We start from the raw sequence: 18,760 nt of genomic DNA on the forward strand, positions 1-18,760 counted from the left end.
TACAGCAAGTCCCCTGAGCAGGTCACGGAACAAGAGGAGTCTGGGATCTCAGCAGGGTCTGGCTGCCCCTCATCCCCAGGGGCCAAAAAATTTAGCACCTAGACTTGGCTCAAAACAGGGGAAGACAGGATGCTTAATATTCCTGGGTTGAAGGTGTTCAGGAAAAAAAAACTGACGGGAAACAAAAAGGAGTCGAGCAGTTTCGACTAAGGAAAATATTACAGTACTAGAGAGAATATCCTCGAGTGGGTCAAAGACAGAATCTATTTGGTTGGAGTTAAGAAACAATAAAGGAGCTTACAGTACTTGCTGCACATTTTCAGGCACCAAATTGTTGGGTGGAGAAAGAGATGCATATTTGCTGGGAAATTACTGAGAGATGCAAGAACAATAGAATAGTGATAATAGAAGACTTTAGCTATCCAAACATTGAATAGAGCAGTGATTTTGTTAAGGGTAGGGAAGGAGAAGAATTTCTGAGTTGTGTTCAGGAGAATTTCTTGATCAGTATGTTTCCTATCCAACGAGGAAGGTGGCTTGCTGGATCTAGTCCTGGGAATTATGCAAATCAAGTGGAGAATGTCACAGTGGGGGAGCATCTCGGGAATAGTGATCAGAACATCATAATATCATATGTTACAAACCCTGTAAAGACTGATAACTTTTAAAAGAAAGGAATCTCCATGAAGCCAAACCCATGGACAAGATTTCACTTCTTAAAACTTTTACTGTTACAAACCAACTAAAATCAACATAATTCAAACATTAACAGGTAAAGGTTATTTCAAACAAAGGTTAATTTCACCATAAATAGTCGATACAACAAAGATACACCTCACAAACACTCACGTTACTTACTGCACAAATGTGGCACCACATGCAATCTCACAGTCTTTCCAACTTGGCCTCCACTATGTAAAATCTCTCACTTTCCACTCAATCGTTTTGGCCCTTGAGTTGCATTCACCAGCAGCTGTAACCCATCCGACATCCCTGGACACAGTTAACATCAACAAGGCCCACATCTACGACCCCTCTCTCACTCGGGTCATGACGGACCTGATGGCGCAGAATGCCCAAAAACTCCCTTCTCTGGCCCCTTTAAACTGTTTAAATGGCTCTGGCAACACAAACAGCAGCAATGGGTCTTGTACAATCCACAATCCCTTGCCCTTCCTGCGTTCAACTCTCTGCCTTTTCCAACTGTATATTACACAGTAACACAGTTACTGCTTAATTTTCAGAAAAGCCAGCAGGATCTGTTCGAAAACTGTCAAACTGAAAACGGCTCCAATCCGAGAAAACCTTGTTTGTTTCCCTCCACACAAATTCTCAGTGGGTTCTAAACTATCGGGCACAAAGACAGGCTAAAAAACCCAACACCACTGCAATTAACTTTCAATTTACTGCTTGCTTCTTATCTGTTCATCCCTCATAGCGACTTTAGGTCGCATGGACTTTTCTTAGAGTCTAATAATGTCATAATCAGAAAACCAATTAATCCTCCTTCAGAGTACTTCCCAGTTGACTCCTGTCTTAAAGGGACATCACACAAAAGGAAATACAGCTTTTCCCAATAAAAACATTTCCAAAAGCACATCGATAATCACACAGAAAATTCAGGCTTTTCCCAGTACATGCGCCATCACACTTATCTTCAGATTATTTAACGAGAAAGACAAGGAACAGTATAGAATAAAAGTGCTTAACTGAAGGGTGGCTAATTTCAACGAATTGAATAGGGGTCTGCTTAAATAGATAACTGCCTACCAAATTTTGACTCTTAAGTAATGGTGCAGTGAGAAACCTTTAAAGCGATTATTCAGTAAAGTCTGGTATATCCCCAAAAGATGGAAAAAATAGGGAAACCAAAGCCAGAGTTTCCTGGATGACAAAGAAGTTGGAGAATAGATGAAACAGAAAAAGTGTTTATATCACCATTGTCAGTTTGATATTAAAAGAGTGCATCAGACTGCATATAAAAAGTACAAAGAAGAAATGAATAAAGAAATAAGATGGGAAAAGACAGCACAAGAATAGATTGGTGGCTCACATAAAAGGGAATCCTCAGGTATTCTTAGGCATATTAGCAGTAAAAGGGTTCCCAGAGGAGCAATGAAGCTGATTGGGGAGGCAGCGGCGCCGCTGTAGTGGCAATGATGCTGGACTAGTAATCTGGTAGCCCAGACGAATGTTCTGGGGATAAAAGCAAAATATTGTAGATGCTGGAAATCTGAAATAAAAACAGAAAATGCTGGAAAAACTCAGCAGGTCTGACAGCATCTTCTTCACATGGACTCGAAACGTTAACTCTGTTTCTCTCTCCACAGATGCTGTCAGACCGGCTGAGTTTTTCCAGCATTTTCTGTTTTTATTTTATAATGTTCTGGGGACATGGGTTCAAATCCTAAAATGGCAGCTGGTGGAATTTGAATTCAGTTAATAAATCTGGAATATAAAGCTAGCCTCAGTGATGGTGACCATGAGACTATCATCGATTATACCAAATGTCCTTTAGGGAAGGAAATCTGCCATCCTTACCGGGTCTGGCCTACATGCAAGTCCAGGCCCACAGCAAAGTGACTGACCCTTAAAGTGCCCTCTGAAATGGCCTAGCAAGCCACTCAGTTCAAGGGTAATTTGGGATGGGCAACAAATGTCTTGTTAGCAATGCCCACATCCCATCAAAGAATAAAAAAAAAGGAGATCTCTTGCAGGAGACATTAGGCATGGCTGAGGTACTAAATGACTACTTTGTATTCATGTTTCCCAAGGAAGAAGACTTCTCCAAAGCTTCGATAAACGAAGAGGTTGGTGGGATACTGTAAGAGATAAAAATAGATAAAAAGGAGGTACGAGAAAGCCTGGCAGCACTCAAAATATATAAGTCATCCTATCCTGGATCGTTGAAAGAAGTAAAGGTAGAAAGAACGAAGGGACTGGCCACAATCGTCCAATCCTCCTTAGATATAACAGTGGTGCCAGAGGATTAGTGGATTGTAAATGTTACACCCTTATTCAAAGAAGGGAAGGACAAACCTGGCAATTACAGGATCAGTTCAACGCTGGTGATGGGGATGCTTTTAGAAACGATAATCTGGAGACATATGGACTAATAAGAGAGCCAGCATGGATTTGTTAATAGTAAATCATATTGAACTAACTTAACAGAGTTCTTTTGGTGAGATAGCAGGGAGGGTTGATGTGGGCAGTGCAGTTGATGTTGTGTGTATGGACTTTAAAGATGCCATATATTAGGCTTGTTAGCAAAATTGAAGCCCATGGTTTAAAAAGGGCAGTAAAAGCACAGTTAAAAATTAGCTGAGTGATAGAAAATGGAGGTGTAGTGAATGATTGTTTCACGGTGGGAGGGAGGTATACAGTGGTGCTCCCCATGGCTCAGTACTAAGACCACTACTCTTTTTGATGTACATTAATTTCTTTGGGGACACAGGACATAATTTTTAAATTTGCAGATGATATGAAACTTGGAAGTAAAGTAAACAGTGAGGAAGCTACTACAATAGTAAACTTCAAGAGGACAGGCAGGTTGGTGCAATGAAAAGAAACATGGAAGATGAAAGTCAATGGAAATAAGTGTGAGATGACACATTTTGGAAAGAGGAATGAGGAAGCATAATACATGCTAAATAGTATAATTGTAAAGGGAATGCAAGGGCAGGGAGACCGGGGGTGGGGGGGGGGGCGTTTGTGCATACATTTTTGAAGGTGGCAGGTCAGGTTAATAAAGCAGTTAATAAAGCAAATGGGATTCTGGGAATTATAAATCTGGCATAGACTACAATAGCAAGGAAATTATCGTGAACCTATATAAAATAGTGGTTCAGCACTAGATGGAGTACAGTATGCAATACTGGGTACCGCACTTTCAGAAGAATGTGAAGATTTTGGAGAGGGAACAGAAAATAATTACTAAAATGGTTCCAGAGATGAGGGATTACAGTTATATAGATAGACTGGTGAAGCTGAGGTTGCTTTCCTTAGTGTAGTGAGAGTATAAGGAAATTTGACAGAGGTAGTTAAAATCATGATGGGGCTAGACTGAGTAAATAAAGAGAAACTGTTTCCAATGGTTGAAGCATGGCACAGATTTAAGGTGACTGGCAAACCACCTGGAGGCAACAAGGAGGAAAACTTGTGTGCACAACGAGTGGTTAGGGTTTGAAATGCTTTGCATGAGAGGGCGGTGGAAACAGATTCAATAGTAGCCTTCAGAAGAGAATTGGATAAATACTTGAAGAAGAAAAATTGAAGAGATATGAGGAAAGTGAGGGAAAGTGCTCTAATTGGATTGCTCATCAAAAGAGCCTGCACAGGCTCAATGGGCCAAATGGCCTACTTCGGTGCTGCACTATTCTATGATTCCAATTTTTTTTTTCATCCATTCATGGGATATGGGCATCACTGGCTAGGTCAGCATTTATTGCCCCTCCCTAAATGCCCTTGAGAAGGTGGTGGTGAGCTGACTTCTTGAACCACTGCAGTCCACGTGCTGTAGGTATATTGACTTTCTAGCGGTTTGATAAAACTGAGTGGCTTGCTAGGCCTTTTCAGAGGGCATTTAAAAGTCAACCACATTGCTGTGGGTCTGGAGTCATGCGTAGGCCAGACCAGGTGAGGACGGAAGATTTTCTTCCCTAAAGGACATTAGTGAACCAGATGGTTTTTTACAACAATGGTTTCATGGCTATCGTGAGGCATTTAATTCCAGATTTTTATTTCTTGAATTCAAATTCCACTACCTACCATGGTGAGATTTGAACCAGGGTCCCCAGAGCAGTACCCTGGGTCTCTGGATTACTAGTTCAGTGACAATACCAAGTACACCACCGCCTGTATGCCAGCACAGACTGAGCAATCCCAGTTCATCTTCGAACAATATTGTGCATCCTTAACACTCATGAACAGCAAACAGGGCCTCAGTTTAATTTCACGCCCAAAGCACAGCATCTTAGATAGTGCGGCATATCCCCAATGAGGATTCAGCCCAGGTTGGGGCTTAAATGCACAGCCTTCTAACTGAGAGGCAAAACTACTGTCAAGTAGTTCTTCCTTATGCCAACACAAAACCAATGATCTTATTCAATTGTCACAGAAGTATATTTAAGCGTGAAATGTTTGCAGGCTGTGCCACATTCTTTTCTTGATAGAGGAGGCAATTTGGAATGGAGGAAAAAAATAAAAAAGTTAAAATACATTTAGGAAAAAATACCAGACAATATGAAGTGCAACTATAGAATTAAATATAGATTAGTGTCCAAAACTAATTTGGTGGTTCTAAATTTTCAATGCAGACAACTGAAAATGATTGCTGAAATGTAACTTAGGGCATGAATAGCATGATGTATTTTAAATATTTTGGGATGGTTGAAGTCTGCAATAATGAATGATCAGTGATCCATGTACAATTATATTTAACAATTTTCCACATAATAGGATTGAAACAATAACATGCAGAAACAGGTAATATGTAGATTAAAAACACAATCCAATACAGATAAGTTTGACAAACTGTGCCAAACTTAGTGCATAGGGACAAAAACAGAAATGCTGGAAAAACTCAGCAGGTCTAGCAACATCTGTGGAGAGAGAAACAGAGTTAATGTTTTTCCAGAATTTTCTGTTTTTGTTTCAGCATCTGCAGTATTTTGTTTTTATGGCTGGGACATTTAACCATCTCGGGAACCCAGGCGAGGAACACGTGTCCTTTTTCAAAGATGGTGTGGGGAAATGGGAGTCACGTGGCATGAACCTCTAGTTGGTGGAATCAGTAATATTGCCTTGTGGAGCTGCAAAGCTCAGTCTACCATTAACATCATCTACAAGCTGCAGCACAGAAAAAGGAGTTCGGTCTACGTTTGAATGCCTGGCCCCATCTACACTGTTTCTACTGAAACTTCTGTACCATTGCCTACAAGACTGATTCGTCTCTGCATGCTTACTTCATCGTGGAAGTCAGCTCTACTGGAAAATTGAACTATACAGCATCAGTTTTCAACCTGCCGATCTCTGTGAAGGGATATTTCATTAGAATTTGATTCTGGATTCATATGAAACAATAATTCTTTTCTCTGTGCTCGTTACCCTGTAAATCTTTCTTTTCTCTATCCCTCTTTTACTGTATGAGTGCACAGGGGGCTTCGTGGTGACCACTACCACTCCCCCCCCACCAACCCGCCCCTGCACTTTGAGGTTGTGCAAGTAAACTAACCCTTTGATTTCATCCTATCACGAGTTTGCTGTGGGGTTATTAATAGAAATTGGATCACACCAAAACTAAGGGGTGGGAAGTACACCACCACTTACATAAAAGGGGAAGCAAATCAAACACCTTTCTGTTGATGGACGGGCGGTGAGAGGAGAAATCGGGGCTGTTTAAATTAAACCCCCTCCTGTCTGTAACACACTGCAAATTGTTGTTGGCTTGTGCGGAAGATTGATAGCAGTGTATCTGTAATAATGCTGCCTACAAACAGATCTTTAGAGATAGCTTGTACTGGCCAGACTAGTTTTTGTGAAATTGCCTCCAGATACAAAACGAAATACAAACTGGGAGGCAAAATGAAAGGGTAAGTGCAAGCTTTGAGTCAGTAACATTAAGGCAAATGATTAGAACAGGGAGAATATTAATCAGAAAAAAGACACGGTAAAGAGAATAAAGAGAGAAAAGAAGGACAAAAGTGTCACAGGATAAGTGGAAGCAAAGATTATAAAAATGTTATCGCAAATCTTTTTTTATTGCTTCATTTAAAATCATTACAATATTAAGGATATAGTTTAAGTGGCTTTAATACTCTAATTGTGGTTTTAATCCCAATATCATGAAGTGCAACCTGAAAATAAACAAACTTCCTCAGTTTATTTGAAGTTGCTGGTATTCAGAAATGTTAAACAGATAGTGCTGATGACATCAATGAGAACACTTGTTTAGAGAAATTGCTTAGCCAGGCATAGCAAGATTTGAATTATCATGCACTGTTGAAGATGAACAATCCTAATTATTGTATCTCTTAATACATTGTTGTGTCATGCATATCTTTCAGCTTCATCAGGACTCTCACTGATAAACAAAAAAAATTTATTCTTAAAACAATATGTCTCATGGGATTTGTATATTAACTTTCAACATACTGTGCTCCTCATTTTATACATATCAATGTTATGATCCCAGCTGATGTTGCTACTGGACAAGCCTGATCCCAGGGTTGAACCCGGCTTGATAGATCCTAACTTTTATTTTTTGTTTAGATATGTGGGGAGTAGCTACTGAACACATTCACAGGAGTCAGCTGATAAACTTTTAACAAAATAATATAACATTTATTAAACCAGAAAAGATGAACTATATTACATTACTCCTTCACCCACTCCAATACCTTAACAGGTAAATACAGATTTGTAAGGATAACACAAGTTACAAAAGCTATCTTATACTCTACTGTTCACAGTAAGTACACAGTCCATGTAAACCAATAGATGACTTGTGGTCAGATACACCATGCTCTGGAACCAAGTAACAAATGCCACTCCAAGCAAATGCTCTGGATCTCTCAACTCCCCCCAGGCCTTGTTATACCGTGAGCCAACCATTCCCACTGAACTCCGTCTGTCACATGAGGGTTTCCAATCTCCAGACTCGAAGAACTCGCTCTGGAATCTTCTCCCAAATGACGCTTTCTCTCAGACGCCTTCCACAAGGGTCCACCTCCAGGGTTTTGAACTCTCCCCCCCGGTGTTCCTCTCCCCTGGATCACCACATGCATCTAAGCTTTCTTCCACACACACTCTCTCACTGACTCAGCCGTGTCAACAGAACACCGCTGCTTCACATGCCCATAGTAGAGTTACAGACCTTCAGCTGTCTCTTTGGACCTTCTGGCTTCTTGCTTTAAATCTGCTTCCTGCCGCTTTCTTCTATTCAAGCCTGAAGCTTGGAGCCCTCCCCTCTGCTCCCTACTTTCACGTCCACGGAACAGGACCTTTTCCAGATTCCTGTCCTTCCTTTGACTAGACAGTCCTCTTGGGACATTTCCTGTTCCACACCCCTGGATTTTGGGACTTTCTTTTTTAGTTTCTGGAACATGCTTCTGCAGTTTTCTCTCATGTCTAGCCTCTCTTGGCAGCTGGCCTCAACTTTAGTTTGGGACTTGCTATCTGTCCTTCTGCTGTCCAGTCTCTCTGGAATCCTGGCTTTAACTGAACTGAAGCTGCTTTCAACTGAACTAAAATTACTTTTCTGTCTCTGTGGGTCCCTCTCTCTGGACCCTTGTTGCTAGCCAACAGCACAGTTTTTTTTACTTTGTTTTAACTTTCCTAAACTACTATCCCCCTTGATAACACAGCTCTCCACTTTTCTTTTTATCCGTTCATGGAATGTGGGCGTTGCTGGCTAGACCAGCATTTATTGCCCATCCCTAATTGCCCTTGTTTAGGGGGCATTTAAGAGTTAACCACATTGCAGTGGTTCTGGAGTCACATGTAGGCCAGGTCAGGTAAGGACAGCAGATTTCCTTCCCTAAAGGACATTAGTAAACCAGATGGGTTTTTACGACAATCGACAATGGTTTCATGGTCATCATCAGACTTTTAACTCCAGATTTTTGTTAGATTCAAATTTCACCATCTGCTGTGGGATTCAAACCTGGGACCCAATAGGATGACCCTGGGACTCTGGAATACTAGTTCAGTGACAATACCACTATTCCACCACCTCCCCCAAGGTCTGTAACTTCGAGGGTCATAAAACTCATTAAAAATGCAGGTATACAAACAGAGCGTTAGACCTGCTGACTTCACTCAAAAATGAAACTAGATCCCAGGTTTCACCTTTTAACCAACAAATGGAAAAAAGTATAAATTGAATTTAAAGATATACCTTATTCCTAACACACCCAAATACACATTTAACTTACTTAAACTATCTCTATTTCCTAACATCAAAAGCACTGTAAAGTATCCTATCAACAGCTATTGAAAGAGCACAGAAACCATAAGCAGGAATTTGGTGCAAAGACATTTGCTCATGCCTCAGTAATTCACTAGAATTCTGTGAGGTGGTAACTAAACCAATGGATGAAAGGTAGTCAGAAGGCATAGGGCAACGGGGGTCCAGGCTGGCGGCTAGAAAGCATTAATTGCCCACTTAAGGGCCTCAATTGGCAACAGGGCTGGAAGGCCATCCATGGGCCTTCCTGCCATGGATTTAATCGGTGCGGAGGCAGAAAGGTGGTGCGGTCCCCAACCTGCCATCCTTCCACCTGATTAAATGCACCCGCCCCCAGCCTCCCCCCCCCGCCACCCCCCAACCAAACTTGCACACAGGGTAGGGCATAAGACTCTGCCTATAACTTAGCTGCAAAAAAGTTTACATATAACAATTTTCAAGAAGGTTAAATCTCACTGAATTAAATGGTAAGTTAATTTAATGGGTTGAATACTGACAATAAGCAGATGATAAATAGAAAAATCACTAGCTATAGGGTAGCAATTAATGGTGTTCCACAGGGTTCTGGTGTGGGTTCCCTGCTGTTCACACAAACGTTGTATATAATAATTATAAGGTTTGCTGAAAATACAAAGCTATGTGCCAAGTAATTAGCACAAGAGACATTGACAAGATTCAAAAGCATCTGTTTTAATTAATTGGATGGGCTACAAAAGAGCCAACAGGTTTTACATTGGATGAATCGAGTTGGAATTGGGTGAATGAAATGTGCATACAGAATGATCAGTTTTTAGGGGCAGATATTCAGTTTACTCTAAGTTACTGTAAGAGAAAGCAACAATATTGTAGGCAAATGACTGTTCCAAAGTTGATCTTGGGGCAGTATCACATGCCAACAATACAGTCATTTTCTTTGTAGTAACTTGCAGAACATAAACCAGAAATTAAAAAGCAGCATAAGGAACTTAAAAAGAAGCAAATGTCGGTCACAGACTCACATGGGAAATAGAGAAATGATTGACAATCACTGAAAGCTTCTAGTCATTATAAAGCCATTATCAAAGGTTAATCAAGAACTAGGATACCTCTCAAAGGCATTTGAAGTGGGAACAAATTATTCAAACCTTGTGTAGATCATGGGTGAGGCAACATTTGGAACAGTATGTACAATTTATGACACATTGTCTTTAAAATAACACTGATTATTGGGAATGCTCAGAGGAATGCAAGCATAATTCTTTAATCTAGGAATTTTAAGTAATGAAGACAGACAACATTAAACTGAAATATAAATGACAATAAGGTTTAGTTAATGTAGGTAAGCAGGTTATTTTACACGGACTGTCAGCTAAGAACTAAAGGACTAAAAATTCAACCAGTTTCAGGCAAAACTAAAGGTCAAAAGCATCACCACCACCCCCTCCAACCCACCCAACCCCCAGAATACTGGATATATGGAACAGATGGCAAAAGCAGTTAACACTGTGTCACAACTGCTTCAGAAAGAACTAGACAAATATTGTATCTAGTTAATAGCACTAAAAGTTAAGATAAGTGGACAGATAATATCAAATAACCCATGAAAAATTAGTTTCAGAGCTGCTAGGTTTGAATAGTTGGAATGTGGCGTGAATTTTAGAGATTCATTAGATCACCTTCAGGGTTCTGGCAGAAATTATGCAGAACCTTTGCTCAAGAGATTAAATATGTGGAACAAAGTCCAAAAAGTGGAATAGAATCCTATCCTTTAGTTTTAGAAGCGGTCGATCTGTTGTGTATTTCTAGTATTTTCCAATTTTATTACCAGATAAATTGTACCAGTCTGTGGAAGAAGCCAGATTTTTGGACCAAATGTCCTTTCCTCATTCTATAATTATACAAATTGAATTTGATATAATTTGTCATAATTTGGTATTAGCTGTTAGTATATTAATGTCCGTACAGTCAGTTGAAAACTACCACATTGAACTCATCACCAGAAAGAGAAGCTTGAGGACCCATTGTGGATCCCATAATAATTCTTCCCAGACAATCTGCAAGACAGCTTAAACAAGGTACAGCAGCACTCTAGAATACCTACACAAGTTGGAAATAAGGCACAATAACTTCACTTCCAAGCTAAAGTAGGGATCTAGAGTACGTAAACTATTTTCTAGCAATGGACAGGTCTCCAACCTCATATCCTAGCACCAATGCTCCACCTATAAAAACACTGAGGTTTGTGTGCCCTTCTCAAAAGCTCACCTCCAGTCACCAAACAGAGGAATTCTCGTCAACTGGCCTGCCAGCACTCATTCTTGTCCCAGGGTCCCTTTCCAGTACTCCAACTGATCCAAGATGATGAATATGTTACCAGCTGTGAACTGTCACAGAGGAATATACATGCACCATGCAGTCCTCAAACTTACAGCAATACCGTTCGCTTCTCTAGTAAGGATTTGTCAGGTGTAGCTAAATTTGCAGATGACACAAAGATAGGTAGGAAAGTATGTTGTGAAGAGGGCATGAAGAGGGTGCAGATGGATATAGATAGGTTGACCGAGTGGGCAAAGATCTGGCAAATGGAGTTTAATTTGGGAAAATGTGAAGTTGTTCACTTTGGCAGGAAGAACAAAAAAGCAGCATATTACTTAAATGGAGAACGGCTGCATAATTCTGAGGTGCAGCGGGATCTAGGTGTTCTAGTACATGAGTCACAAAAAGTTAGTATGCAGGTACAGCAAGTAATTAAGAAGGCTAATGGATGCTTTTTTCCTTTATTACGAGAGGGATTGAACATAAAAGTAAGGATGTTATGCTTCAGTTACAGACTCAGACGTCTACAGCACAGAAGGAGGCCATTCGGCCCACCGTGTCCATGCCAGTCAACAAAGATCTGACTACGCTAATCCCATTTTCCAGCGCTTGGCCCATAGCCCTGGAGGTAGTGGCAACACAAGTGAATATCTAAATACTTCTTAAATGTTACGAGAGTTTCTGACTCAACCACCCTTTCAGGCAGTGAATTCCAGACTCCCATCACCCTCTGGGTGAAGAAATTTCTCCTCAACTCCCCTCTTAGCCTTCTACCTCTTACCTTAAATCTATGCTCCCTGCTTATTGACCCCTCTACTAATGGAAAAAGTGCTTTCCTATCAACCCTATCTATGCCCCACGTGATCTTATATACCTCCATCAGGCTCCCTCTCAACCATCGTTGCTTCAAGGAAAACAACTCCAGCCTATCTAATCTTTCCGCATAGCTCAGACCCTCCAGCCCAGGCAGCATCCTGGTAAATCTCCTCTGCACCCTCTCCAGTGCAATCACATCCTTCCTATAATGTGGTGACCAGAACTGCACGCAATACTCCAGTTGTGGCCTGGCCAGCATTTTATACAGTTCCAGGGCATCGGTGAGACCGCATCTTGAATACTGTGTGCAGTTTTGGTCTCCTTATTTAAGGAAGGATGTAAATGCATTGGAGGTGGTTCAGAGCAGGTTTACTAGATTGATAACTGGAATGAGCGGGTTGTCTTATGAGGAAAGATTGGACAGACTGGGCTTGTTTCAATTGGGGTTTAGAAGAGTGCGGGTTGATTTGATTGAAATGTACAAGATCCTGAACGGCCTTGACAAGATGGGCATAGAAAGGATGTTTCCTCTTGTGGGTGAGTCCAGAGCTAGGGGGCACTGTTTTAAAATTAGGGGTCGCCCTTTTAGGGTAGAGATGAGGAGAAATTTTTTCTTTCAGAGGGTTCTGAGACTTTGTAACTCTGCCTCAGGAGGCAGTGGAGATGGAGTCATTGAATAAGGCAGGCGATGGAGACGAAGTCATTGAATAAGGCAGAGGTAGATAGATTCTTGTTAGGCAAGGGAATCAAAGGTTATTGGGTTTGATGGGAATGTGGAAATCGAAACACAAGATGATCAGCCATGATCTTATTGAATGGCGGAGCAGGCTCGAGGGGCCGAATGGTCTACTCCTGCTCCTATTTCTTATGTTATGTTCTTATGAAACCACAGTACTGATGAATCTGGCCTTGGGCAGTAAATGAAATGAAAGCAGCTGCTAAAAACCCATCTAGGGTTCTTGAATCTTGTCAAGGAAGATGGTCAAACAGGGGGCTTTCTGATGCATTCTCAAACATAATCAACATAAGAAAAACCTTGAAAAGGAAATAATACACCCTCCTCCCAACAGCTTAACCTTGTGAGATAGCTCCAAGTCAGAAGCAACCAGACATGATCATAGCTGTAAATCCTAGGGATCCCATAATTAAATTGCCCATGGGACCAAGAAATTGTACTTCAAACTCACACCCCCTCACAATCAATCAATGGCTAAGCCAACATCCAAGCAAACCTCCCAGAGAAAATGAAGTCAAAGGATCTTACCTCACACATATAGTACAGATTTGTACCTTTTTAAAAATAAAATTTACAAAATTCTGGTCAGATTGGAATAGTTGATGACTACTGTGTCCAATCAGTTACCAACTGGCCTTTGAGAGAACAGGAGAGGGCAGAGAAGAGGGGAAAGAAGAGGGGAACATAAGGAGTCTATTTAATATCGTTTGCCAGCATAATAGCACGAATAAACCGTCCAACAGATCCACTGCTGTTATCTTTAAAATATGCAATCTTTAAAATATACTAAAATTAATCATTGTGGGGAGATGGCAATGTGCTGGTAATGGCACTGATTAGTAATCCAGAGGCCCAGGCTAATGCTCTAAGGGCATGGGTCTAAATCCCACCACAGCAACTTGTGGAATTTAAATTCAAGTAATAAATCTGGAATTAGAAGCTAGGAAAATCACGGAGCCATTGTCAATTGTCATAAAAACCCATCAGATTCACGAGGGAAGGAAACCTACCATCCTTACCTGGTCTGGCCTATATGTGACTCCAGTCCTACAGCAACGTGCGTTTTAACTGTAACTCTGAAATGAACTAGTAAGCCACTCGGTTTAAGGGCAATTAGGGATGGACAACAAATGCTGGCCTTGCCAATGACACCCACACCCCATGAAAGAATGAAGAAAAAAAATCAAGAGCAAGTTGGATAAAATGATAAATTTGAGCTATCAATACATTTGAATACATGTACATAGTTCCTGTTTACAAACCTTATTTCCACCTATGTTAATATTTATAATAGAAATTTTATATCATTTTACTTCTAATTTACTTCTAACCACCTTCGCGCAAACCCATCAAAGAAGCAAGTTTGTGCATTCCACCTCAGAAACCGTGAAGCCAAACGCCAGCTTAAAGTAACCTGGTGTGGAGCAACACTGACGCATTGTGAGCACCCTATCTACTTAGGAGTCACCCTTGACAGATGCCTCACCTTCAAGAACCACATCGAAAAGACAAAGGCAAAAGTGAGCACACGAAACAACATCCTGAATAAGCTCACTAACACAAAATGGGGAGCAAGCTCAAAAACATTGCGAACCAGTGCACTTGCTCTTTGCTATTCCACTGCCGAATTCGCCTGCCCTGCATGGGAAAGATCTACTCATGCTAAGAAGATGGATGCCGTTCTGAATGCAAGCTGCCGACTTATCACAGGTTGTTTAAAACCAACAAACACAAACAGCCTATATATCCTGGCGGGTATCGCTCCCCCTGATATAAGAAGAACAGTAGCCAGCAAGAAAGAGCGACTCCATCAAACATCATACACCTACACCCAGCGGTCTAAAGTCAAGGAAGAGCTTCATGAAAAGAGTTGTTCCATTACAATCAACCCCATCTGAAGCCCGCATTGCCTTGTGGAAAGACCGGCTCGCCAGTTTTGAACAACCCCCAGTGATGGAAATTCTACAGGATGAAAGCCAGGAGCTAACTGCAACTGGGCAACCTGGAAGTGCCTTAACAGACTTAGGACTGGTGTAGGTCGTTCAAAGATGTCACTAAGCAAACAGGAATATACAACCAGCTTGTGAATGTGGAACTGAGCCACAGACTATGCAACATCTCCTGCAATGCCTATCACTAGAGGAACCCTTCACTGTTGCAGATCTTGCCGAATTCAACAACAAGGCACAAAAACGTGTCCAGTTCTGGCTGGGCCATGTATAGACTGTCCGTGGACACGATAAGAAGACGACTTCTAATTATTTTGAACTGGTTAATATTTGGCACCATTTCACAATTAAATTTCAACTAACCAGTGAACATCTCCTGGCATTTCTCACAGCAAGTGGAAGGATATAATATTTTAATGATATAAGTGTTATGCTTTTAGGGGGTTTAATTATCATAGTAGACCAATGGTGAGAATGGAATTTACAGACTTTTGATTGGGTAATCTATTAAATGAAGAGAAGCAGTGAAATGCACTGTACCGGCATTTCTTTACGCATAGTATTGATGGCACTGAGTATTTATTTATTACATTCCCTTCCTCTTCCTTTACCATTGGACGAAGTGTGTATTGCAGAACTCACTTGACAGTGTGGCCATGCAATGTAAAGAGTGTAGCAAAAGTAAAGTTGCAATAGAAGTCTTATATAGATTGGGAAGATCAGAGTAGCTCAAGTCAGAAAGGTCATGAATTTTTTTTGAGTGCATTCAAGACAGTTTTCTAGAACAATAAGTCCTAGAACCAACAAGATGGCAGGCCACGTTAGATTTGGTAATGAGTAATGAGCCAGACATAATTACTAATCTAATAGTAAGAGACAATTTATCTAATAGGGATCATAATCTGATCAAATTCAATGTTAGGTGTGAAAAGGAGAAATTTAACTAACATCTGTCCACTCAGAAATAAATGTCAACATGCATTGCATTAGCAAAAAGATAATTCATTTTCAATCTCAACAAATTAAAATCATTAGTTTAGGTAGTATGGAAGTGTTAAATCTAGAAAACACTTACTTTGATCAGTGGAGAAGTCCCCAAAGCTACTAAGGCCTTAGCTTGCTGGTTCAAGATGTACTGAAAGCCTTCACAAATGTACCATTCACAGCCTCGATCTAAGACACAACATGGGTACTTGATCAATGTAGCAATGATGCATCACAGGTTAGGTTCTGATTGAAAATTAATCATTTACAAGCACAACTGGCCCTACTGACATTAAACCAACAAGACCTGTTAGATGAAGAGGTATAGCACGCTGTAATTCTATGTATGTGACAAGATTTCTTCCTTTTCTTGCAGTAAGAGGAATAAGATCATACAATTGCAAAAAACTAGCATATATTGCAGCAACAAAGGTAATTCTAATTTAGTTTGCATTTGAACTTTGCAATTAAGTGAAATATAGCAATTATATGATAGCAATATGTCTTGCAACTAGTACACCTATTTATCATTCTGAAGGTAAGTTAAAACCTAAATTCACTCGAAACCTATGAGCCTCAATATGTTAACTTTCTACACAATGCTTTTAATGAGACAATGATAGAGAGAGAGAGAGAGAGAAAGAGCGTGAGAAATTCTAAATCCATGAAAAATGCAGGTGAGATTATAATCAGCAGCAAGGAAATAACAGATCTGTTAAATGAGTACTTTGCATCTATTTTAACAATGGAGAAACAGTTCAAAATACCAGCAATACAAGGAGCCTAAAAAAAAAGTCAAGGAGAGAAACAGTGGATTTAACATAATTAAAAATGGTAAAGGGGAAAATAATGGGATAAATCTCCAGGACCTGGTGGATTCCACCCTAGGGTATTAAAATAAATTGCAGATGTGCTAGTCATAATTTCTAAAGCACTCTAGATTCAGGACGGGTGTCTATGGATTTGAAATTTAAATTATTTAAGATGATGGAAGGGAGAAGGCACCAATTATTCGAGTCATACGTAGCACAAAGGAAGATGGTTGCGGTTGTTGGAGGTCAATCATCTCAGTGCCAGGACATCACAGCAGGAGTTCCTCAGGGTAGTGTCCTAGGCCCGAACATCTACAGCTGCTCCATCAATGACCTTCCTTCCATCATAAGATTAGAAGTGGGGATGTTCGCTGCTGATTGCACAATGTTCAGTGCCATTTGCAACTCCTCAGGTACTGACATAATTCGTGTCCATACGCAGCAAGACCTGAACATTCAGGCTTGGGCTAATAAGTGGCAAGCAACATTCACACCACACAATTACCAGGCAATGATCATCTCCAACAAGAGAGAATCTAGCCATCTCCAATTGACATTCAATGGAATTACCATCACTGAATCCCCAACTATCAGCGTCCTGGGAGTTATCATTGACCAGAAACTGAACTGAGCCAGCCATATAAATACTATGGCTACAAGAGCAGGTCAGAGGCTGGGAATTCTACAACGAGTAACTTTTGCCTCCTGACTCCCCAAACCCTGTCCACCATCTACAAGGCGCAAGTGAGGAATGTGATGGAATACTCTCCACTTGCCTAGATGAGTGCAATTCCAACAACACTCAAGGAGCTCAACACCATCCAGGAAAAAGCAGCTCATTTGATCAGTGCCCTATTCACCACCTTAATTATTCACTCCCTCCACCACCAGCGCACAGTAGTAGCAGTATGTACTATATATGAGATGCACTGCAGCAACCCAGTAAGGCTCCTGCGACAACACCTTTCAAACCTGCAACTTCTACCACCTAGAAGGACAAGGGCAGAAGATCATTCAACAAGATCATGGCTGATCTGATTGTAACCTCAACTCCACATTCCTGCCTGCCCCCAATAACCTTTCACACCCTTGGTTATCAACGATCTATCTACCTTTGCCTGAAAAATATTCAAAGATTCTGCCTCCACCGCCTTTTGAGGAAAGGAGTTCCAAAGATTCATGACACTCACAGGAAAAAATTTTCATCGCTGTCTTAAAGGGGCAATCCCTTATTTTTAAACAGTGACCCCTAGTTCTAGATTCTTCGAGAGGAAACATCCTTTCCACATCCACCTTGTCAAGTCTCCTCAGGATTTTGTGTGTTTCAGTCAGGTCGGCCTTTACTCTTCTAAACTCCAGCAGATATAAGCCAAGCCTGTCCAACCTTTCCTCATGATACAACCCACCCATTCCAGGTATTAGTCCAGTAAGCCTTCTCTGAACTGCTTCTAACGCATTTATATCCTTCTTTATATATGGCGATCAATACTCTTCACAGCACTCCAGATGCGGTCTCACCAATGCCTATATAATTGAAGCAAAACCTCCCTACTCTTGCATTCAATTCCCCTCACAATAAACGATAACATTCTATTAATTCTGTCATTTGGTAGTACAGAATTTGAGTATTGTTGAAAAAAGAGGCACGTCAGAGCTTTTTGTTTTGCACTCATCAGGACACTTCGCAAGAACACCAATATAAGGGGAAAACAACAATTTATGCTGTACGAGGAGAGAGTGCTGATTGGTTGGCAAGTGGGCTCTGATTGGTAGAGGTGTTGCCATGGAGAATGCACCAGTGATGGTGACTGACAGTTAACTGCCAAGCATTGTATGAAATTTAAACCAGGCAGCCTGAACCAGATTGGTCAAGGTATTGCCCTGAGGAGTGAGTCAGCGAATGGCTGTCACTTATTTTGTTTAGCTGAAACACACACAATGGGTACGAGTCGGCGAGTGGGGGCAGGGCTCACTCGCCGACGCGTAAAATGACGCACGGTGATGTCGGGGGGGAACTCCCGACGTCACCGCGCCCAATTTAAATTTTCAGGAAGGTGGGAGCACAGCTAAATCAGCTGTGTGTAAGCCGACCTGTCAATGGCCAATTGAGACCATTGACAGGGTCAATGAAGTAATTAAAGGACCTGCCTGTCCAACCTTAAGGTTGGTGGGCAGGCCAGGAGCCCCGGCGGGAACTAGAAAA

At 41.0% G+C, this 18,760-nt stretch overlaps 1 protein-coding gene across 2 annotated transcripts in view; it reads right to left on the reverse strand.

The window, feature by feature from the left end:
• Nucleotides 1-18,760, reverse strand: part of taf1b (TATA box binding protein (Tbp)-associated factor, RNA polymerase I, B) — a 97,157-nt gene that overhangs the window by 61,161 nt on the left and 17,236 nt on the right. For both annotated transcript variants that reach the window (XM_078541627.1, XM_078541630.1), the window contains exon 4: nucleotides 15,837-15,934. In XM_078541627.1, coding sequence (XP_078397753.1) covers nucleotides 15,837-15,934 — 98 coding nt within the window. The remainder of the gene's footprint in view (nucleotides 1-15,836; nucleotides 15,935-18,760) is intronic.

The sequence above is a fragment of the Cetorhinus maximus genome, chromosome 5, assembly GCF_964194155.1.
Source record: "Cetorhinus maximus chromosome 5, sCetMax3.hap1.1, whole genome shotgun sequence".
Taxonomy (NCBI): domain Eukaryota; kingdom Metazoa; phylum Chordata; class Chondrichthyes; order Lamniformes; family Cetorhinidae; genus Cetorhinus; species Cetorhinus maximus.